A 25,130-nucleotide genomic window follows, 5' to 3' on the forward strand; every position below is an offset into this window, starting at 1 on the left:
AGTGTCCACAGGTCCTCCCACTATCACAACTCACCCCACCAGTCAGTTGACAACTGTTAGTATGAGTGTTACTCTGAATTGTGAGGGAACTGGTAGAGGATCAATTACATATCAATGGCAGACTAGGAATTTTAGTGGAGGACAATGGAGTGATATTAGTAATCGTAATAACAGGGAACTTGTTGTGAGTAACTTACAAGAGTCACAACAGTACAGGTGTGCAGTGTCCAATGAAGCTGGTGGGACAAGATCAGTTGTTGCTACTGTTGATGTTTTGAGTAAGTGACTAGTTTCATTTCACTATAGTTAATATGTGTACCATATGTTCCATACAGAAATCACCACTCACCCATCAAATACTACTGTTATAGCATTACAAGATGCCACATTAACTTGTTCAGCATCTGTCGATGAAGTGACATACTCATGGAATCGATATCGTTATGGTGGTAGTGTTCCCTCCAGATCAAGAGGACGGAACAGTAACACACTCACTATTACTAGAACTACTCCACCTGATGAGGGAATGTATTATTGTATGGCTAACAAGGAGGGAATTAGTGTGGAGTCTAACAGAGCTACAGTGAGAGTACATGGTGAGGAAAGCATAATTGTGTATACTGTTGATCACAATGTACAAATAAGATATTCCTGTTTAGAAGATATTTACAGAGTTTGCATGAGTTTACATACCTAGGTGTCATAACATATGTTTATGACATCACAGTAACAAAGCTACAGTCTGACAGCAACTTGTGCTGCAGCCCCTAACCTAGTAAACAGGAATTAAAGACTGATGGACAGATGTATGAAATGTTACGTACGCTTTAGTTGCATTTGTAAACACTAAAATTAAGCTCAAATTAATAAAACCTATACACCACTGGATTCACCTGTTTATGGAGAGTAAGAAAATATTTGTTTCGTGTTTGCACAGCAAAGAATAGGTGAGTTATGGGTGTTTATTTACGATGTGGTAAAAACAGCTTTCACCATCTTCATTTCTTAGTTGGAATGGCCTTCTTCTTTGTTAACACATATGGGGTGCCATTTGTGCCAAAATTAGGCATAAATTTTTGTTCAATAAAAATCTATGATTTATGAAATTATACACTGATTTATCACTATATACTAAATCTACACAACGATTTACTAAATCGACGATTATGATTTACTAAATCGATGATTACGATTTACTAAATCGACGATTACGATTTACTAAATCGACGATTATGATTTACTAAATCGACGATTACGATTTACTAAATCGACGATTACGATTTACTAAACCGAGCATCACGATATACTAAGAAGAATACGATTTACGGTTTACTAAATAGTAGCTAATTATTTACCAAATTGAAGAATTCATTATGTAAAATAGATGCAATATCGATCCTTGGTTTCTGGATCAATAAACAATCACTTGATTTTATTTGCTGCACACCGTATGTCAGCCTGTGTGTTAATGCCTTATTATGAGCACGAAATTCTCTAACGGCTCTGTGTAGTGACCTCCATATCGACTGAGGGTTATAGTATCGATATTCAAGTGATTACAGTGCATATCAGGTGAGAGTTATGAGTATCGATATTCAGGCAATTAGTGCTACAGCAAATTGTATTACTGTCAGTATATTTCTTGATTTAACAAGTCGTATAATCCTCCTCGTAGCTAGCTAGTTAACCAATTTACTTTACTGTAAATCGTGATGCTCGATTTAGTAAATCGTAATCCTCAATATAGTAAATTGTAATCGTCGATTTAGTAAATCATAATCCTCAATATAGTAAATCGTAATCCTCGATTTAGTAAATTATTGTGTAGATTTAGTATATAGTGATAAATCAGTGTGTAATTTCATAAATCATAGATTTTTATTCAACAAAAATTTATGCCTAATTTTGGCAAAAATGGCACCCCATAAACACAGAGTAGTACAGGTAAAGCACTATACCTTGATTGATTTACCAGTTCATGATGCATAGATTGAGCCAAGTCCCATCTTCATATATAGCTTGTTTCAATTATGAGTTATGGTTGATTATCTAAGTGCCTGTAATTTATTTCCCATATTGTTGCTGTACAAATAGAGTTTATCACTGTTCCAACTGTCAAGGGCTATAACTGCAAGAGCAATCATCATAAAAGGCTGAAACTTTGGCTGTCCACTCTTTTGGTACTATAGATTACAGAGATGCAATAAAATGGAATCTAATGATTGTGCAAAAATGGCCGGTTTTTGCTCAGCGGATCACATATAACAAACATAGCTAATAATGCGAAACAGAAAGTGGGCCAAAGAAAGAAAAAATCCCTCCCACCCCAGGATTTGAACTGCAGGCCATCCAACATCTAGTCAAGTACCACACTCAGCCTCCTCCAGGAGGGATGGATTTTCTTCCTTTAAACCTAAGTCTTTATTATTACTGATATGCAGTATCCAGCACTGAAGGTCTAACACCATGAAGTTCTTGGCTAAGCTATTAGAGTGGTGAGCACTAGAAAGGACTAGAGGAACACATTACCCTGTACAGTATAGACAAATTTAAAACATGTGAATGCTTCCATTTTGGTTTTTGTATGTATAGTTTCTATATCCTCTGCTGCGTTACTAACCAATTAAAGTATTAATCAATGTAATTAAATTAGGTTTTATTACTTACATGTCTGTTGAATTACTTTCTTGTTTGTTTGTTTGTTTGTTTTTCAGTCAATGAATTGTTTAGCTACATGTACTTAATAGTTACATGTATTTGTGCAAGTTACTAGTTGATTTGTGTTGCTGTGTTTAATATCCACACAAAAATAGCCAAGCTATGAAAAAATGATGTGGCCGTTAAACTAAGATTGTGAAATCAAAGGTGGCGGCCAAGAAATGGCTATAATGGTGTTAATGCTAATATATTTTAACAATGCACACAGCCATTATTGTATTAGCATTAACATCATTGTAGACATTTGTTGGCCACCACCATTGATTTCACAACTTTTTTTGCTCAGGTTTATTAAGGCCACACCATTTTCTCGTAGGCTTGGCTGTTTTTGTGTGGATCTCACTTCTGTTCATACGTTGGTCCCAAAACCAGCCTATGTCTGACTTTAGAGTTTATTTTACTCACATTTCTTTTTATCTGTACAGACACAATGAAGGCAGATTATATATGTATTGTATTGCATGCTTTACTTCACTATTATTATAATACTGTAATAGAGTTCACCTTTTGAGGACTTCTAATAGAACATACTAGAATGTTCTAGAACAGTCTAATTCTTCTATTGGTAGTTCTTTATAAGCTAGAATTATCATTTATAAAGCAGAAATTTATAAGCGAGGTAATCAGTCAAGATAGTAGCAGTTCAGTGGTTAAGTATGCAAGTGTTAGGTACGGGTCCCTGGTTTGAACTCTGATAAGTTTTTTTCTTTGGCATTTTGTGCACCATTTTTACTCCATGGTGACTGCACTATTAGAGTATCATGATCCCGCAGTTTTACACTTGTTTGGTTTTTGCTTTTAACTTTGTAGCTGTAACTCTATTGGTCTTAAAACCATCAAAAGGCACGCTATGGCCTATATACAGACTAATTTTCAAGCTATTCCCATACTCAATTTACCCTGTAGCTGCGACAGACGTTTGGTTTTTTAACATGAATGAATACCCATTACTGCTTGGATATTCATCAGATTCACAGTAAACTTGGTATGTAGATTCATCTTTATACATTCTTCATTGGTCCCAATGATTGAGGCAATCAAGTTACATGTTTGCATTTTATAGCAATTTTTGCAAAGCGTGTGAAAATAATTCAAAGCCTCTGTAGCTTTCCTACAGCTTAAGAAGAAAAAAATTGAAACTTTGAAAACCCATATCTTGCAAATGGCTGGTGTGAATTCAATCAAATTTGCTGTATGGCCTACCCTACCTGGTGGACAGCTATAACGCAAAAATGGTGTGTTTTGGAGAAGGGACCATGGAGCTATGCAAGCATGAAAATGCTATTTTCTTTTTTCTAGTTAACAGTGGTGCACTGGCTTTCTCGGCTGCATGGCTGGATGGCATATTTCATAGCTATGACATATCATCTCTTAAATTGTATACATTACACAGATCAACTATCCATCAGTGTTACACCAACTAGTCCAGTAATTGGTAAGAGAGGAACTGCTCAGTTCACTGCTACAGCAAGTGGTATAAATATGAGAAATTTTGTGTATCAATGGAGGAAGAGACATAGTAGCAGTCTTCCTGATAAGGTGTCTGGTGTTAATGGAGCAGTGTTAACAATTCCTAATCTTGTTGAATCTGATGAAGGAGTGTATTATTGTACTGTGACTAATCAGTGGGGTAATAGTAAGAGGAGTCATGATGTCACTTTGAGTGTTATAGGTATGTATGTACATATAGTCAGTGATTGTAGTGATAGAAGCTGTTCAATTTGTATTGTGATTCTGTAAATGTAGTACAGTAATAGTATAGGTCATATGAGAAATGCTGTTGCATGTGTGTAATTGGAAAATTTGTGTGATTATGTGGCATATGTAATGTGTTTTGAACTAATTGTGTTGTTACAGTTTACTAAAACTAAAACCTGTTAGGTAAGCATAAATTGTACTATACTAAAACAAAACCTTTAATATAAAATTTACTTAACCTACACTAAAACTAAAATTGCATTTACATACTAGCCCATAATAATACATAGAAAAGTTGTTTTCTGAATCAGCTGATTCAGAAGCTGGCAGGTTATAGTGACATTTCAACACATTTGTTTAACACTTTACTGTGCAAGTTTAGGCCACTGTTGTTTTAGCTGCTAAAGCTAGAATCTATTTTAATAGCGTAAATCAGTTTGTTTTTCTTTAATATTATACTAAAACAAAACTGAAAGTATTTGAAGTCAGGGACTGTGCAGCAGCAGTGCTAACAACAATTCCACAACAGTACTTGCAGCAAAGAAGCATTCATGCAGGAGTACCCGCAGTGTGATAGCAGCAGCAGTAGCAATAGCAGGCATATACAACAGCCATATAATTATAGCAACTAAAATATTTTTTCCATTGTACTATAACTAAACTTTAAAGTACTAAACTACAACTAAAATAACAATTTTCCTACTGGTACTGAAACTAAACTACAACTAAAAGTTCAGAATTCTATACTAAAACAACACTGTTATAGTCGCAGCTATGCAATACCCACTACAAGAAATTACATTGGTTGAGGAAGATGTTAATGTGATGGGTTAGCCATTAGCATAGAGTGGACAGCACACAAACAATCATAGCTCTCTAGCTGTAGCAATACTTCAGTTTTTAGCAGAACCTGTGTTTTCGTATATAGCTCTGCAATAGTTGAAAGAATTTATGGTTAATTTAAGTTATGTATTTGTAGCATGATCTTGCTTTCTTTTATGTTGTGTTTTAAGGGAAAAATTAGGGATTTTAAATATAATTACAGTAATAATAAATACTAAAAGTGATAAAAAGCAGGTTTACTGTTTTTGGTCACTTATGTGTACAGCCATACCAATACACATTAATATTTTAGTTCTTACTTCAATCATGGCTATATATATGTGACTGGATCTGGGAAAACCAGTCTTATCGCCCATGTCAGCAGATTCGATTTTTCATCAAGAACACAAAGCTACATGAATAAACCCTATCAAATTTCACAATCAGAATCAGCTAGACTTGAGTGGTCTGTTTTTGCTGGCTACTTTTCCCAAGCCCAATAGTGATCTGTACGTGTGGTGTGGGGCCTTAATGGAGCTATGGTCAGCCTAGGGATGGCTGTATGTGGCTGTACAGCTCCGTGATGCTGACTAAAGACCTGTGCTGTGAATTTTCCTTTTTTATTTAAGCCAGTTTTGATACTTGAATGGCCCATAACTTGGCCTAATTCATCCCTGCACATTCCTCTTCAATTTTTCGAACAGCCTCTGGCCCTCCTTCTGGGCTCTCACCCCATTTGGAGCTAGCCTGATACAGCTAACCTCAGTTCAAAAACTATCTAAAATGGCAGGAAACTTAGCTGCTAGCTACTTGTACAGTGGATGCTCTGGAAGGTAAGAAATTGATGTAAAATGTGTGAAAATTTGGTACACATAGCTTCAATCATTGGCAAGCTACAACACACTAAATTTGACTGGATTTTGGAAAAACAATCCAAATCGCACATTAGAAGTTTCGAGATAAACGGTTTTAAAGAATTCAAGCTAGCATAACTCTCCAAGGATAGCAAGCACGCGTATGACATTTACACTAAAGATGCATCAATCTGTTACCTTTCAGATCACTTCCAGTACTTGTAGCTGCTTGTAGAGTTTCCCACCAAATAAGATAGAAAATCTGAGTAGTTGGATGAGCAAAGTAGTATCACGAGTGCTCACAAAGGGGTGGAGGGTGGTGGAGTGGGCAAGAGTTAGACCTCAAAATGGAGGCAGACCACCATTGGAGTCCAGAGACGAGTTTACAGGGCTGTGCTGGCTCCTTAATGGTTGATATGTAGCAAAATCCACAGAAAAAATGTCTGGCCAAGATTATCAGGCTGTTCACCAGTAAACAACTGATTCTTGCCAAGCCAGGTCCTTCACAAGGCCTAAAACCACCATTCGAGCTCTACACCCCTCCCCCCCAGAAAAGACATCTGTTGAAACCAGCCTCGAGTAGTTTGAGTGGTACTGAGTATCAAAACTACTAGTACGATACTATAGCTATCCACTGGTGGTATTAGTTTGATTTTGCCTGATGTGCAATTTGGATCAGTTTTGCAAAATCTGGTCACAAATACTTAAAACTAGCATTTCTCGATACTTTAAAATTGGCAATAAGCCCAGTTTTCCCAGACTGGCCGGGTCACAGATATATGCAGTGGTGTAGCCAGGGGGCCTTCCATTAGAAATTTCCCATTCATCAATTCATCACTGTATGTAATATTGGCCAGCCCGGCACTCACTGTTCATTTCTTCAACATGTGATGTGACTGATGTAGTGGTTACAGAATGGATCATCCATGTTTGAAAACTGATGATATGCAATGGTCAATTCCAGTTCAAGATGATACGTACAAAGAGTATTAGTTTCACATAATAAAACAACATACTCACGTGATAGTGCATGGAGGCATCAAGTCATCATTAAAAGCCCAGATTAATTAACCCTTTGAGGAAGAAAGCCCGATATATTAGGCATAAGTACACGCACTGGTATAAGCCATTATAACTAGTTATCTGTACACAGTTGTTAACAATACAATACTCACCATGAAATTCCAACAAAATTACACCTGCAAGTGTTGCTTTGTTTGAAGAGAATCTTCACTGCTAGGCCGCCAAGAAAAGTAGCCCTTCCATTATTGTCCGCCATTACTCTACACCTGCTACTTTGATTTACCATATCTTGACAGTGTTTCATCCTAGCGCATGGAACTAAATGCCATTAGACTCAGCATGTGATGGCAATTCAATTTGTATGCAAAAGATCACATGACTACGTCATGAATACACAATAAACAAGAATTGAAGCAAAGAGATGACATCACCCGTTCATCGCTTCATATCACAAGTACCGCTTTGTGTACAACAAAATTGTTATGATATTATTGTTGTGTATGAAATTACCATTAAGTCAATGACAAACTGTAATCCGTCTTCGTTTCACAGAAGACCACTGCCTTCCTTATAACACAAAGTTACGCATTCCTCCATACTTGAAAATTAATTCAGTCTTCGAAGGGAATTACAGTAAGTAATTGATTAATTTGGGATCCACCAATGGCTAAATTTAAAACTTGTACAGAAAGTAGTCAGAAACTTGACAACAAAACTTTCTGTCAAATGCAGCCAGTTAATAAGTAGTGACTTAATTCCAGATGACCTGCAATCTAGGTAAGTGCCTAAGGCAAACCTTGACGATCCTTCATAATATTGTAGTATAGCTGCCGGTAACCTCCAGTCCTCACATTCCAAATTTCAGCAAAATTGCTCTATGCATTCGTGTAGTACAAGCTCTCAAAGTTAAGCATAATTTCTTCAGGTTTTTTTTCTTCTTTCTTTTCTATTCCAGCCTGATTTTTTACCTTCTGTTTACATACTTAATTAATTTACAAAACCCAATATATATCACAAATTCACAACTCATTTGCCATGAATCTGGCATACATTAAGGATGTGTTAAAGTTAATCTGCTTACCAATTCTGGTGAAACTCTGATAAATATTCTGGAGTTATGATTTAAAAAGCGATTTGTAGTTACACCAGTATGGTAAACTGCCTAAGGGAATGGCTTAAGTATTGGTCTGTGTGTAAGTTAACCATGCTGGAACTTATTGTGGTTTAAAGAAAATTGCAGTGAGAGACCATTTAATATGCTCTCGGCTCTTTGGTGGAGAAAGGAGAAAAAACATTCATGATTGGACCTGGGCAGCCTCAAACCTGCAGCCACTGATCCGATTAACGCTCGAATGCTTACAGGAGTCTGCCAGGTGGTCAGCATGTTTTCTCCTTGTCAATTTCATGTATGTGTATCCAAGGAACTCTAGAGAGTGACTAGTATCCCATTTGGAACCTTAGTTTATTTAAGTACTGAAGGTCTGACACCTGGTCCTACAACCTAGTCTCGCGTAGCCAGACCCTTTTCTTTCTTTTGTGTGGGGGCGGGAAAGAAAAGGGTCTGGTGGAGAGTCAGCAACGGAGGAGATAATCTAGTTGGTCAGGCCAAGGCCCAAGCTGGACCAATAATCTGGAGCTGGACCGACTAGTTGACCAGCTCAAACTATATTATATATAAGTCACATGTACAAGAAGTAAAAGGTTGTGGGCTATATACGTATCACGTGAACAAACAGTTGCATTGTATGAATTATCATGCGTATGGCAGGTTCCTTCTTTGATTCTAAACCAGCACCTTTAAACTTCAATCTTCATGAAATAATCATCAGTATCTTGTCATTCTTGGCTTTTTTTACTGAACAAAGGGCTGGCGTTGGCAACCTAGGTGCTGTATTCTACGGCAGGAAGCTGTACATAGTATACCGCTTTCAAAAAGTTCTTGTAGCTGTGTAGCTACACATTATAGTTGGGCAGTGAATTACTATGTACTGAGCTGCTACTAGCAACGTAATAAAATACAGCTAATAACTGACATGATAAAGGAAGCCATGCCTGGGTTCCCAGTAAAATCAAAAAACAATTTGGGACAACTTGTACTGAAGTCATTGCTCATTTTACATACTTTTAGCATCAATTTTAAGGGATTTAGAAATTTCAAAATCTTGCAGCTTCTGGGGATGCACCGCAGATCCCCTTGAACTTCTATTTTGTATTTCAGCCATATAGCAAGTTTCATGTTGTGCCCCCCCCCCCCCCCCCCCCCCCATATGTCAGGTCTACAATTATCTATTAGTATAGAAATTTTGAAGAACAACAAGGCACACTAGACGATTTGAGTGATATTGAAGTTCATATCTGAGAATGTAACTTTTTAGTTGCTGTCAGACTCCCTATAGACTGCTCATGCTTTGCACACTGTGCAGCAACTCCTCTCTCAGACAACACCATGCATATTAATAGCAATTTCAATGTCTACAATGGCCTGACTAATTCTATTTTCCTTCCTCCAGCCCTGAAAGTTACAAGAAAACAAGCCAACATAATGTAAAATTGTGGGATTCAAAATACTCTAATGGAACAATAACCAAGTAGTTAAAAAGTGCACAAAAAGGTTGACAAAAAAGGTGTCCAAAGCTTGAACCAGGGATCTCCATGTACCTAACTCCCAAAGTCATAACCACTGTTCAGCTCACTTAATTTCTACCTTATAAATGACAATGCTAATTCTTAATACTAAAAGTTCATCATTTTGTATATCTATCAAAGACCATTCAATGTGAGTTATATTAGAAGTGCTCAAAGCAAATGTGTACTCTATTAACAGAGTCAAATAAAATGTACAGAATCATTAAAATCATCTGTAGATAAGCAGAAACTTGGTAAAACAAGCCCCAAAAACCAATTCATGGCTGGGTTTGGAATATTTAAAATGTCACAAAAGTTTTACAAAAAGTTAGTCAAATAGGATCAATAATTATAGTACTTTTGTAATTCCTGTCTTACTTAATCATCATTGTAGACAACATGCATGGTCTGCAGTAAAGTGTTGAAGCATTGGGTTCAGTTGCTGCTTTTTTTGGAAAGTTTCATTTTTAAATGAATGCCCTATTCAATTATTTGATTATGCCAGCATAATTTCAAGCATAATAGGCTAGCAAAAGCATCAAGCATTATGCCAGCATAATAGGACGATTTTCAAGAATTTAATTAAAATGTGCAATGCGCACACCAAAAATACTGTACAACATGAACACACTGCACATTATTACTGCATTTCATATCAAAAAACCTTGATAGGATGAAATGTGAACGCATTCTGGGATAATAAACTTGGGTCAACAATAATGATTTGCAATTGTTTGACCTCAACCAGGATTTTCTATTGAATAAAAACATTCTACAATGTGGCTATGATGTACTGTGTATTGCATATTCAAGGCTCATTGGAGTTGGACAAAAATTCTGCATAACATATCATGGCACTACTTTCCCTGTGCTTCTGGTAGACTCCATGACAGCAGCTATAATGCTCTGGCGATGCTTTGGTATTCCTGGCATAAAGATCATCCACCAGCTTAAACATGAAGACCATAACATTACTTCAGCTGTTTCTTCACTTCATTGCTACAAAGTCTATACTTATTAAGCACCTAAGTAATTAAAGCTTATTAATTATTATGCACTTGTTTTAGCTCATAATATTTGGAGTGTGTGCTATTGAGCTCATGTGATTGATTAATTGATTGATTGGTTGGTTGATTATTAGTTTAAACTCTGGTGCTTGGACTAGCTATTCTTTTGCACTGCATGGAGCACACAGATACACAGGAAATAATACAACATAGCTAAACATTTACAGTTTACAAACACATACATATACAAATATACAATCACATGTCAGATGAAGGAGTGCCCACTCTGGCCAACTCGGGATAGTCTGAATGGGATGTTAGATTAATGTGCTATATTGTTGAGTCAGATATATCAAAATCCCACGAATGCTGGGAAAATAGGACTATATTCCTGTAGCTTCCCCTTGAAGGAGAATAACAATATATACAGGTAGGTTTGGGCCAATTACGCTTTGAAAATTGCCTATTATGCTCTTGAGCAGTGCTCAAAAATCCAGCCTATTATGCTCAAAATTATGCTCTCAAATTGAGATTATGCTCAAGAGCTGAATGTTTTATTAGAGTATATCTGCATTTCCTGACTGCTCTATTAGAGTATCTCGATCTTATTTCCATAAAGTGTGAATAATCAGTCAAGAACTAGTAAAAATAATAAATAAGACATCCACAAAATCAGTTTGTTGATAACAATGATAAAGTGACATTTGAGTGTTTTGCTAATGGAAGTGACTCACTAACTATTACATGGGAAAAGGACAGAAAATCATACACTTCAGATGTTACACAAGTTACAACACACAGTAATGGAGTGAGTAGTAGTTTAATACTAAACAGAGCTACAGTAGCTGATAGTGGCAAGTATCAGTGTAGAGCTACTAATGCTGATGGGATTAGTGCTAAATCTATTCAAGCAGAGTTGATAAGTATATTTTTTCACTGATAAGTTTAGTGATTATTATTACTCTTTACTTACAGTTCTCCCACAAATCCTCACCAACCCTGATGATGATACTGTATTCACTGGCCAGTCAACACAGCTCACTTGTAATGCACTGGGTACTGACATAGTCTACCAGTGGATGAAGGATGGTGTAGTAGTGTCTGGTGCTAACTCAAACATGTTGAGGATTACTAACATAGAGGAATCAGATGAGGGAGTGTACAATTGTGTGGCTAGTAATAAAGGTGGTCAGGTTGAGTCTAATCCAGCAACTATCACAGTATATGGTATGTTATTGATAACTTGCTTGCTACATAAAGCAGTGATTTTACACTACCATACAGGTCCACCAATAGTACAGGAACTACCACAACAAGTTCATGTAGTGTTAGGTGAAGAGTTTCAGATCACATGTACTGCTACTAATGATCAGGATGCTCCAACAAACTTGATGTTCTTCTGGAGGACACCAAGAAGAGCTGAGTTTAATGAAACAACAACTGATGAGGATAATAGTCGTATAGCATCCTCCGCTCTTCATATCAGTAGAGTTACTAATAATTTTGGTGGACAATATACATGTAATGTAAGAAATAATAGGAGAGGAAATGTTAACACATCATTTGCTCTAATAGTTGAAGGTATCTACTCATTATACAATATATAATAACTACATTGTATATTACAGAGAAATCATCACCACCTACATCCTTTATCATTACTCAAGTGCTCATTAATTCACTGCAGCTCACATGGACTGTTCCTATTAGTCCTCATGGTAGTATCGACTATTACAATGTATGTTGTCTGTGTCACCTATCATCCTTGATGTCATACTATACTTGTATACAACTAACTGTAATGGTTGCATATTAATACTGTTGTTTATTTCTGTCAATTAGATGTACTACAAAAGCAGTGACCGACTAATACAACTGGTCAATGTTATCAACTTCACTGGTAACTACACTCTTGACAACCTCAGACCATACACAGAGTACAGTGTATATGTGACAGCAGTCAGGTTGATAGGAACTACTGGTAGACCACTGGAGGGAGAGAAGAGTGATACAATTTCAACAAGAACATTAGCTGGAGGTTGTCCCAACAATTATTGTAATCCATTGATTTTATGACATTATTTTGTATAGCACCAATCATCATCATATCAGTAGTAAACACAAAACAACCAGAGCTGATAATTAATATGGACAGTACAAATGTCAATAGTGCAGTGTCACTATTCACAGTTGACACGCCATCCATTAGTGTAGAAAATGGTCCATTTAGGTATGTAGTACTAAATATATATAATCATTAACATTTATTTTGCTCAATATTGCAGCCATCTCTACATTATTGTAGTCACTGGGGAATGTGTGGTTACAACCTTCAGCAGTATCATAACCAATGAACTGTTAGAAGAGTCCGCTAGAACATGTCCATTATTCTATGTGGCTGCTGTGGTTAATGCCAGTCAGTATGTACCTGGCTATAGGATGAGCTACATCCTGGGAGCTGGTGATAACACTACTGATCCTGATGGTCATGTGTTTTATAACAGAGAAGTGATAAAGAAAACATACCTGTACTTCTTCCGTGTGTTTTCACTTGACAGTACCTCAGAGGTAATTAAATTTCCTAATAACAGAGCAGTATTAATTTTATACCATTGTAACCTAGCATGAAATTTCCACAACAACCAGTGCTCAACCAAGTAAGAAAATGCATATACTATATGGCATAATAGGTTAATGTGTATCTGCAGTGGTTAGGTACTTTTATCTTATTTTCATATAAAACTGAAAATCGTGTGTTGACATGGGACTTTAAGCACTTATCGCTTGGCAACTCCAAATTTGTTGTAGTTAGGTGTCGGTATAGAGGAAAATTTGAGCTAGATTCCTGTCAAAGCCGCAGACAAACCGTCATAGCAATCAATCATAGTATTCGCACATAGAACTGTTATACCTTTGACCCAAAGGTCCACGGTTTGATTCCTGTCCATGATAACTTTTTTTTTCTTCTCAGTGCCATCTTATCATGGCATACTTGTAAGATATTGACAACACTTATTGTATAGCATACTCACCAATCTGCGTACATATTATCAACATGATTCACACTTGAAATGAAACTTTCATTATCTGGCTACCTCACAAAGTTTATTGCGTACTTCTACATACTTTTTTCTTTGTCTGCTACAGTGCGTTGAAGGCCATAATGTAGAGAAAACTCCAGCTGTGTTCAAATGAAATGGCAGGACAAACAGTTCAGTTGGTACAGTGCCTCTCTGAGGCTGGTGTGGTTAATGTAGGGTACGGGTTGAAATCCTGCCAGTGATATTTTCCATAAATATATTTTTTGGTGCATACTTTTTCTTACAACTTTTTTTGTTCATGACATGTATAAATGTTACATACCGGTCAGTGTCTCACAAAATCAAGGTTGACAAGCCAGAGTGACATGTACAGTGTGTAGGTATCTATTAGTGCAAGATATTAGCACTAAGCACTAATGGCTTAATTGTTGGTACATGGTTTGTATGGTTAGCACTTAGATGACATAGTGATTGTGGCTGACAAAGGCTCACCCCAATTAACCTGGGTGTCAGGAAGTATCCACCTGCTCAAAATTTTGCTTGCAGTATAGCTATAGCAAATAGTACTGTTTTAAATTCTGCTGTTTATAGTTTGCACACATGTTCATGCAGTTACTTGCATTGTGGCATTTAGTTCATTTAATATGCGACATCATCATGCATGCTATCTTTAATTCTTCATTCTCAATGCATTGATTAATGAACCATGGAATAAACAGTTGAGCTGGTAAAGCACCTGCCTTTAGGGGTAAGTAGAATTTGAGGAAAACAGGACAGGAACGGAAAGTGGGAACTTGAACAACCAACAGAAAATGCCAGATAAAGGCCATCATGTACTATACAAGTTGGATAGATTGGGTTTTACAGTATAATGTTTCTTTGCAGGATGTTTTTCCTAAAACAATCAAAACACCCTAATAGAGCAGTCACCAGCATTATAATGCTTATATGGAGCAGTCAAGAATGTTTTGTTAACTATCCCACTAAGAATCCATATAAACGGCCTGTGAGTTGATGAACTATAGCTGTCATAGATTAGGTACATCTAAGTCATTGTAAGTTAGCTACTCCTTTGAATCCATAAACATTTTATAATATTGAACTATTTTAAAAATTAAATTAATACTGATGAAAAATTAGATTCACAAAGTACTCTAATTAATTGACTGTCTATTATAGGCTTCAAAACTGTACCTGCTGCTTCCAGTCATATGATGGGAGTATGCATGCAGCACTAGTGTATGCTTGTCAAGCTGAAGCAGTTATGCAGGGAATGTTACAAAATAACCCCACTCAGACTGTTCATGTGCATCACGTTATAAGTCACTAAAACTATCCTACTATAGTATAGGGTCATTCCATACCAAATCAACAAAAAGATCCCGACCCTTTGATTTTAATGAAATTTGGCATACACTGTATCTACTAAGAAACTTTCTCACACCAAAAATTGGCCCATTCTAATTGATCTACCTTAAGATATGACCACTCCAAGTTTATTACACTGGTTTAATGTAATGGCCATAACTTTGTCAGTGATTATACAAAACATTTCTGTTTAGATTTTGGAATGCTTATAATTACTCAAAGGAAAAGGTCAAACCACAAAAATGTGACTTTTTCCATTGATCTTACTTTTTTCAAAAAAGAATATTTCAATTACTTTCATTTTTTTGTTCAAATATTCTTCTAATACCCTTCTTTCATGACAGTAAGTGTGAAGTTGGGATGGTAAGTAGATCATGAGTTGTGGCTACGTATGTAATTTTACATGCTACCAGGAGTATAAGTATGAACACTACTATAACAATACAAACTTTTAAATTAAATTATAGTATGGAATCTCATCAGAACATGGTCAAGTTGTAATACACATACAGTTGGAGGCATAGTATAGAAGTTGATTAAACAGAAGTATCAATACTCACCATTTCTGAAGCCACACCAATATCCCCTTATTACTATGTATATCGATGCAGTTATGATAGCAACGTGATTTTGATACAAACACCATCAAGAGTCCATAATAGAACTCCTGATGCCATATAGTGGGAGGGTTTAGTAGCAAATTATTGTAAATTTTGTAAGAGAAACGTTAGACAGAATTGTGGAAACTTCACAATAGGCCTCTATTAAAATTATGAAGTTGGAGGGTTTTGATTTGGTACAATGACTGTATAGAATAGCCACCATATAAAGGCCAACTATAAATTCTCCAAATGAGATATCTATACCCTAATCTACCTGTCAAAGCAGCCACTTGCCTGAAGGTGACCAGCCCAAAGTTTTGACCAGTTTAGATAGGTTCCAATGTAAATCATTCCTTATTCACCAAATTCTCCACCAAATATTTCCTCCACCAAACGTTTCTGCTATGATGTAGTGTCTGCTGACATGTACAGATGTCCTACAGAATAACAGGGAAGTTTAGCTGAAGAATTTGTGAATTTGGTGAATGATTTACCCTCCAACTTCATAATGTTAATGTGAAGTTTCCACAATTTTGTCAACCTTTCATAAGATAATTTGCTACTAAACCCTCCCACTATATGGCATCAGGAGTTCATAAAATCTCTATTATAGACTCCTGGTGTTTGCACCAAAATCATATTGTTATCATAATTGCATCGATATACATAACAATAGGGGATATTGGTGTGGCTTCAGCAATGGTGAGTATTGATACTTCTGTTTAACCACCTTATGATACTTCTATACTATGCCTCCAACTATATGTGTATTACAACTTGGCCATGTTCTGATGAGATTCCATACTATAATTTAATTTAAAAGTTTGTATTGTTATAGTAGTGTTCATACTCATACCCCCCGGTAGCTTGTAAAATTACGTATGTAGCCACAACTCATGATCTACTTGCCATACCAACTTCCCACGTACTGTCATGAAAGAAGGGTATTAGAAGAATATTTGGACAAAAAATGGAAGTAATTGAAATATCCTTTTTGAAAAAAGTAAGATCAAAGGAAAAAGTCGTATTTTTGTGGTTTGACTTTTCCTTTGAGTAATTATCATGATTTTATATCATATGAAAGAGAATTTAATAAGCATTCCACAACTCTAAACAGAAAGGTTTTGTGATAATCACTGACAAAGTTATAGCCATTTTATTAAACCAGTGTATTATTTGTAATAAACTTAGAGTGGTCATATCTTAAAGGGAGATCAATAGAATGGGCCAAATTTTGGTGTGAGAAAGTTTCTTAGTAGAATCCATATCTATGCCAAATTTCATGAAAATCCAAAGAGGTCAGGATAGTTGATTTTCTATGACTAGAAATAGATTACATGAACACTTACTGATAGTCTGACACGGAAAATTGAAGCAACAACCCCACACAGATGGCACGATGTATCACATGCATGACAATATCAAATGCTAAAACTAGCCGAACTTCATTCTACGATAACAAACAGATTACATGACAAGTTAGTGATAGTCTAATCACCGAAACTTGAAGCAATTTGGGTACTCAAGAAAATCGCTCCAAGCAAGACAACCAGGAAGTTTTTTTAACAAATAACTTTTTTGAAGCCATAATATATAGATGAATTAAATATACAAAAACAATAATGGTTACTGCATAAGTGACAGCAGTATCAGTTGTTTCTATCTGGATGAGATCAACTGGTGCTGTTTTTAAAGAGTGACCAAATCTGCCCTTGGATGATCAACATCTCCTTAAACATCAGCTGCATAATTTGAGTCCCGCTTATCAGATAGCAGGGAGGTAAGGCATTTGTAAAAAAAACTGTTACTTTATTAGTCATACTCCCAGTGGCTGAGAAAATTAAAGGAGTAAAGGAACTTTATTCGACTTCAAGTATGCAAGCTTCATACGATCGCTTCTTACACAATAATTCATGATTTATATAAATTGCCAGATATTGGTGGTACAATTACTTGGTGTATGTGGGTTAAAAACTTAAACATCAATATACAGTAGGTCATCTCACAACAACCTCCCCAAAATCCATTAGCTCAAATGTCTAGGCAAGCGCCATCTTCAGTGTTTGTAGAAGCTAGGATGAACTGCTCACCTGTAAATGTGATTCAACTACAACCCCATGACAGACCTCAGTCAGTAAACTAGCTGTCAGATCACAAATCTCATTGTGATGAATTGATGGAAAGCCACCCTTGGGACATGTAAAAGAATGTTGAACAGTGAACTTAGTTCCACAGGCACAATGTTGAGAGAGCCTGGCTGCATCCATTCCATATCTGAGAGCAAAAGCAGTGGCGTAGCTTCACCCGGGCATACCCAGGCATTTGCCCGATCATCAGAAAATGGTTGGGTTACACAGCCACTCAAAATATCGCGTTTAGCACATAAATCCACCCCCACTCCCATTACCATTAATTCTACGCCATTTACCAACAGCTTCTTCTGCCTGCCATCGACACTTGCACCCTCTCTAAAAAAGGGGTGCTGTGCGATATGAAACAAATTAGTGCTGCACGTTCAGTTAAAATCAGAAAATGGTGCCATGTGTTCTCCACGTGACATGTGAGTGTTCACAGTTGGCTGTTAGTTAGATATTGTCTGATTATTGTTTGATGGTGTGAGGTGCATGATAATGCTCTAAACAGAGTCCTCTAATAGCTCCCAAATTTATTTAGGTGCAACGTGACACAAGGGAAACAGTGTGGAGCGAGGTGTGGAGACAGTGTTGTACGATTTAGGAGTGGAGTGTGATGTGTGATGTGAGCTATTATTAAAACACAATTGTATTAGTCGCAGTGGTGGGAGATCACCAGGATTTTTGCCAGTTTTGCTGCCATTTTTTGTAGACCTGAGTTCACTGAAGTAGAGCCAGTCTGTGGATGAATTGTCATGTTTAGTGAGTCAGTCACATCTTCATTGGAGGACTGGAGGAGGACTTATCACACAAGATCTCTTAAGTGTGTTGTGGCGCTGTATGTGATTACTACTACATATACATCCCACAATTGATTAGGTAGCAATCCTGCAGTAGCGATTAGCTAGATAGGCTGTATAAATGCTTATGTTCATGCACCATACAGATAGAGTTAGCAGCTATACAGAATAACTAGCCATGCTTTGCACTAAAAACAAATTTTTATGGGTGTACGTATGAACATCCCACAGGTTGCTCACTTACTTGCTTGCAAGGTTAGTGGTTTGCCCGGGCATCATAATTGGTCTAGATACGCCCCTGAGTAAAAGCATTGTGGAATGCAGTTTTGTGAAGGGAGAAAGTGTGCTCCTGAAATGGAAGGACAGTTAGCCAATTTGAAGCTCCTTTTTTTAGAGACCAACTCAACTGATGTCTTCAAACTAGTAGTGGTTCCTTCTAGTAAAGTGGCTCTAATCATGGAAAGTTTCAAGCAGTAAATTTAAGCTTTTATGGAGAATTTTTCACCTCAAATATCACTTGAAAAGGTGCCAGACTGAGATAACAGAAAATATTGCAAAGGCTTGGTAACTTTATCAGAGACAGAAAACTCAAAGTCACACATTCTGATGGGGTTGATAATACCCATACCATCAATTCAGGTGGGAAGAGCCAACAAATTTCTTTCTAAATCACCAGGTGGTGAATGGCCAGTTACTTCAGGAATACAGGTGTGTCTAATGCATTCCTCAAGTGGTTGAAAAAGGTCATCCACATTAGGTATAGTACGAGCAATAAATAACCATTTGCTGATGATTTCATGTGCAAAAGCAGAGTAAGCCACAGGGGCTGGGTGACAGCAATTGATGATAACAGTTGTCATTCTTGAACCCTAGTAGTGATTTTACTGGAAACATACTATGTAATGTATCCAATAGCTGCTCCAAGACGAGGCCTTCCATCTGTGGTTATATTAACACGAGTATTTGCAAACAGCAGTTGAGCATGTTTCAGGTGCTGTTCTTTGACAACAAACCAGGTCTTAGTGGCATTAGGGAAGTAGCTAAAAGGTAGTCCAAGTGATGAAAGCTGACCCCACCGCAATCACAGATGTGGAACAGTTCCACAAGTGCTTGCATCATCTGCATACCAAGCTTGAATAACATTGTTGGGTAATCAACGGATAAGTGGTATGGTAGCCAAGGCATAAAAAGGCATAGCCAAGGGGTCCCCTTGAGTGGTCCCTTCATTAGAATATTAATATTATCACCGTCAACGTATAATGATGCTGGAAAGTGATAAGTGTTGATTGGGATGGTTAAAAATCCAGGGCAAGTGTGCTGGATGTTCTGCAATGCTACAGCCCTGTTAAGTTAGTTAAAAGCATTACTTGCATCAACAAGTATAATAAAACACTTAAAGCACTGCCTATGTTGTGTGTACAAAAAATACAGCATCCAGAGTGTCTCGAGGCAAATACAGCACTCGGGCTTCGCCTTGTGCTGTAGTAGCTTCTTGACACACTCCCTCGTGCTGTATTTTCCCTACACTTGTTCTTTAACTATAACTTATCATGAAGAATTTATAGTTTAAATAAATTACAAACTCTTGGCCACACTGACAATCAAGTTTGCTATGTAATACTGAATTTTTGTGTAGTATTCCAACTGCAGCAGAGTGCTGATACCAGCAGTGACAGTACTGACTCCAGTGTTGTAGCAATTGCAGTTTTGGCTGTTCTGCTGATGGTCTCTTTAGTGTGTAACGTTGTTCTTCTTGTTTGGGTGTTTAAACATCTGAAACAAAAGCTAAGTAATGAAGTGAAGCCATATGCAAAGTTAGTATATAGCTAAATGTTAATGGCTGCTATATTAAATTGTGTTTATTATTTGTTCTACACTAGTGATACTAAACAAGGCAATGCTGCACCAGAGCCAGCATATGAGTTGGTAGATAAATCAAGTGGTTTGAAACTAGAGAAGAATCCAGCATACTCAGTCTCTACTGCTCAAGGCTCCTCAGAAGATCACCACTATGATATTATTCCTGCCAGCCATCATGCCAAAGCTAAATAAACACATTGTAATAAGCTTTTAGATAGCTAGTGCTGTGTGTCAAGTTTGTAAATATATAGCTTGTGCTCCATTCATGTGCATGTAAACTGCTTTCACACAATCTATAGATGTCCCTGAACTTTATAGTATTATTGTAGGTAGTAGGTATTGTACAGTTGTCAACATGCATGAAAACATAATGTTCATCACAATATAATGTGCTTCTGCAGGTTGTGTTTCCCCATTTTTTAATTAGAGATCATAATATTTGTACCCTAGAATGTTTAGATGCAGGGTGTAAATTTATATTAACAATAAAAAATAAAAGTTAGCCTCTTAACTACCTACTGAGCTGAATATTTATTTGTATTAAATTGCAATGACCAACTAACAGTATATAATTTACCCTAAAACAAAAACAGTCTTGGTGTTGTAAAAAAAAGATGCTGCCAAGCAAAGTAGGATCAATCGGACAAGCTTATTCAACTTAACTAGGAAGAGCAACAATGGTGTAGATCTGGAGTGTCACACCCTATCATTGTACAACTACTGCTCACTGCCAATTAACTTCTGCATTATTTTAATGTTACAAATGTGTATATATATATATATATATCTAACTAATACTCTAATGTTATCTAACCCATACTCTAACTTAACAATTACAAACGATGCCCCAATTGCATGTCCTAACCCTAGAAGCACTGTTGTAGTTCCATGGAACCCTTTAAACCCCCCCTGGATCTACCCCTGAGTAGGAACAACACTCCTAGGATTAGGAACAGTGCTTCTAGTGATAGGATGCGCAATTAGGATTAGGGCATTGTTTGTACGTAACTGTTACATTAGAGCATGGGTTACAGGGGCACAAACAGGCTAAGTTGTAGGTGGTTGGGGAGATCCAGATTCTCTTGCTAGTAGCTGCATTTTTGAAGTAGCAAATAATCACCTTTTAGTAGTGTCTCACTGATGATTTTTGCCATTTTGGCCCTTGAAGATGGTTGCAAAGTCTTAAAAGCTGTTAAAAGGCTTCAAACGTCTTAAACACTAACCCGATAATTAATTTTAGAGGCGCCGCACGAAGGTGCTGGGTAACTAGTTTGACATTGGTTTGCTTCGATTTCAGGTGAAATTGTAATAAGTGCTAGTAAAATGTACATATTTTTATGAGTTGTATAGTTAAACTGATCTTGGCCTGATATAAAGTTTAGCATTTCAATCACAAGAATGGCTGGCTCTTCCACAAGGTGAGGGTTGGGGGGCATTTGCCTCAAATGCTCCATCCTGGATCCGCCATTGCCATTGGGTTAGATATATTTATTTGTAGAATTTAAATAGTGCAATAACAAGAAGTTGGCAGCTAGTGAGATCAGTTTATCAGTCAAATAAAGTATTCATTACAAACACTAATAATGCCAAAAACACTCATTCACCTTTCCTTACTGCAAAATGACTTGAACTGCCATCCAGAATCGTAGGCAACTCTAAACGTAATTATCACTTTTATGTTTACAGTTTCTTCTAAAGACTTCAGTTGCGTGTCTAAAGACAAATGGTAAGATTTAACAGTGAAACGATGCTAGAGAGTAATTATTTGCTATGAAATATTATTGCTAAGTATAGTTTGTACAAGTTGAGCTGGATCATGAAAAACAGCTAAAAATGAAAAGTGGATTTTTTCTCAAGTGAATTAACATTTCAGCCAGCCAGTAAAGGTGTCAACAACAGACTCATGTGGTTTGGTTCCATTACAAGTTGAGGAGGTGGTTGTAATAGACACTACACTTTATGGCTTCCCCTTAGGAAATGTGTGGTGAAAATTTAGTAATATTATGTCAGGCATTTGAATGAAAAGAATTTTTAGCAGGTCAAGCAATGCTAAAAATGATCCAAATTTCAAGATTGTGTGTAATTACATCCATGAGTTATTAAATGTTTTGAGGATCCAGCTCAACATGTACATACTATATAGTTAGACTGAAGTTGCAATTACCATGTTCCAGAGTGGAACCTCCTTTGATCTGCCCTTGCTAAGTTTAGGGGAGCTTTTCGTAATCCTAAGAGCACCATTCCTAATCCTAGGAGCACTGTTCCTAATTCTAGTAGTGCTATTGTTCATAATCCTACAAGTGTGTTTCTTAACCATCATAATGTTCAACAACAAATGACTGGTTAAATAAATATGTGCACCGAGACCGGTCACTGGTGACCACCTAGCTAAATATACACTTCGTAAATCACACATAGCTGATATGTTTCCTGCCATGGGTGCCTTGTTTTTTTTCATTAGTTAGCAACTAATATTCTATTTCCCTGCAGGTGATACTGAATCACACTACTGTGATTGGAGCTAAGATTGCAGCCACTTTGGGAGAGAGGAAAAATTGTCAAGAGTGAAGAGCTATGTTAATTCATATAAAGTTAGGCGGTGGTATACTGTGCAAGGAATCCATTGAGGTAGACTGCACAGGTACAGTAAAGTGGCTAAAAGATGAAATCAGTAAGACAATGAACATTAGGGAACTAATTGTACACCCCTTTGATTTGATTTATGTTGGTAAGGGGCTAGAAGATGAAAGGACCATTGGTAGTTATAATATTCAGCATGATTGTACAGAACATTTAGTTATAAGAGTTCCCGGTGGAGGTGATGGCTGGTGTCTGGGAACACAACTTGGCATAACTTGCTCAGATCCATGGAAGTGTAGACAACCCATATATGGGTCTCCTACCAAGTTACATGAGGTGGTTGCGCAGAGAAGTGATGCATGCGAGGTTGTCTGTGAGGCATTCAACATAGGTAATGGTGTAAAGAACCAGATAGAGGATAACAGCGCTGACCCATCCATCAGACTAACAGATGCAGTCCATTATTTGTACCATCAGAGTCACTGGTGGTATCAATTAACATGGCATGATGTAATAATAAAAGTAAAAGCAGTTGATATTGATTTAGCTGAGGTCATTGAGCAGTCTGGACTAGTAGACAACAATCAAAACACGTGTCTAATAATGTAAGATTTAATGTATATCATTGTATAATTTTGTGTATCCGTTTGCTGCATATAGTGTGTTGGTACGACTCAGTGTCGGTGCTACTTCTAAGACCCGAATGGAGTGTTTAAATCTACTTAGATTAATACCTACACATAATACTTGCCCAGGGCTAGTCATGGATATTTCTGCACCTTTTCAAACATACTTAATATAAACAGGCTGTAGGACCAGGTGTCCAGTAGACCTTCAGCATTTGTGTTGTAAAGCCTTAATAAATGAATAAATAAAAAATAGCACTTGTGCTGTAAAACTTCAATAAAAAAATAAGTGGATATTGCCCTGTAAAAGGAGTGCACATCAATTTTGTCACGAATTGATTACGTGAACACTGTATACATACAAATAAAGAGTTATAGTTCAAGCACCAGTGCTGCACTAAACAATCTGTACTGATTTTTGGTCCAGCCACCAGTGTACAGTGAAAAACCAACCCTTTTCCAATCACAGCAAAATCATCCCTCTTGACAGTCCTTTTTCCCTTGCACACCATGCGACGCCATTCCATCGAACCCAGACAAAGGCAAATCATACCTGGGCACTGCTGCTTCATAAAATTGTCCATTGCTATAGTTTAAAACTAATATAATAATCTCTCTCTGTAGTAGCTAAAAAGTTAAATTTTCACACTATCTGGATGAAATCTTGTACACAAAATAGTAGCTTGTTTTAGTATCCATAAACTCCCATGCACTAATGTTTGTATATCGGAAAGGGCCTACCTCGATGATATCATAGTTGTTACACTTCTGTTCTCGGCTCTGCCTTGGACATGTGTAATAACGATATCACTATTGTAATGGGATAAAACTACAATTGCTTTAGCCTCAGAGTATAACTAGCTTGTGTATTCTTGGCCACCATTGACTCAAAAATACAGTAAATCCATGTTGGGACCCCACTTTGTGCTTAACAAAAGAAAGGTTGAAAAGTGCAATGTACAGTCACTCAACTATAACAATTATAATTGGTGGCCCCTAGATGAGTAGGTGTATAATTCAGTGAAATCAGAGTTAAAATAACTGTTTGGAATTTTGTATAGTAGGATTAAATCTCTTAAATATCTATGTGACAATGAGGGCAATGCCAATGTCCTGTAGTTGTAATTACACATCATTCCAGACTTGCGTCCAAGTGCACATAACGTTGTCTGAGGATGGATATTTTTGGACAGTAGATCACTGCAGCTACACGATATTACCAAATCTTTTCATATTTTATGCATGGAGGTTATAGTCATAGATCTTTGTAATAGTGTAATAAATGATCAAGTCTTGTTGCTTTTCTAGGAAATATCGCATCCGAAAGTACATGGTTATGATTATGATTTAGTACAGGTAAAGGCACAGCCTGTA

The 25,130-nt window shown here is 36.9% G+C and overlaps 3 protein-coding genes across 3 annotated transcripts in view; all 3 read left to right on the plus strand.

The window, feature by feature from the left end:
* Positions 1-4,583, plus strand: part of LOC136267657 (hemicentin-1-like) — a 45,259-nt gene extending 40,676 nt beyond the window's left edge. Inside the window, exons 6-9 of the mRNA XM_066062806.1 lie at positions 12-278; positions 336-596; positions 4,112-4,390; positions 4,576-4,583. Coding sequence (XP_065918878.1) covers positions 12-278; positions 336-596; positions 4,112-4,390; positions 4,576-4,583 — 815 coding nt within the window. The remainder of the gene's footprint in view (positions 1-11; positions 279-335; positions 597-4,111; positions 4,391-4,575) is intronic.
* The window catches only part of LOC136267039 (uncharacterized), a 64,061-nt gene extending 43,067 nt beyond the window's left edge, over positions 1-20,994 (plus strand). Inside the window, exons 2-10 of the mRNA XM_066062101.1 lie at positions 11,723-11,974; positions 12,032-12,328; positions 12,376-12,485; positions 12,590-12,785; positions 12,839-12,977; positions 13,033-13,315; positions 13,371-13,404; positions 20,327-20,504; positions 20,571-20,994. Coding sequence (XP_065918173.1) covers positions 11,827-11,974; positions 12,032-12,328; positions 12,376-12,485; positions 12,590-12,785; positions 12,839-12,977; positions 13,033-13,315; positions 13,371-13,404; positions 20,327-20,504; positions 20,571-20,742 — 1,557 coding nt within the window. The 5' untranslated portion in view covers positions 11,723-11,826 and the 3' untranslated portion in view covers positions 20,743-20,994. The remainder of the gene's footprint in view (positions 1-11,722; positions 11,975-12,031; positions 12,329-12,375; positions 12,486-12,589; positions 12,786-12,838; positions 12,978-13,032; positions 13,316-13,370; positions 13,405-20,326; positions 20,505-20,570) is intronic.
* A 2,130-nt stretch (positions 20,995-23,124) lies between these two features.
* On the plus strand, positions 23,125-23,739 carry LOC136267658 (uncharacterized). Its single transcript, XM_066062807.1, has one exon. It carries the CDS (start codon positions 23,125-23,127, stop codon positions 23,737-23,739), a length of 615 nt encoding a protein of 204 aa, XP_065918879.1.
* The last annotated feature ends 1,391 nt before the right edge of the window (positions 23,740-25,130 follow it).

This window comes from Dysidea avara, chromosome 9 (genome assembly GCF_963678975.1).
Source record: "Dysidea avara chromosome 9, odDysAvar1.4, whole genome shotgun sequence".
NCBI classification, from domain to species: Eukaryota; Metazoa; Porifera; class Demospongiae; order Dictyoceratida; family Dysideidae; genus Dysidea; species Dysidea avara.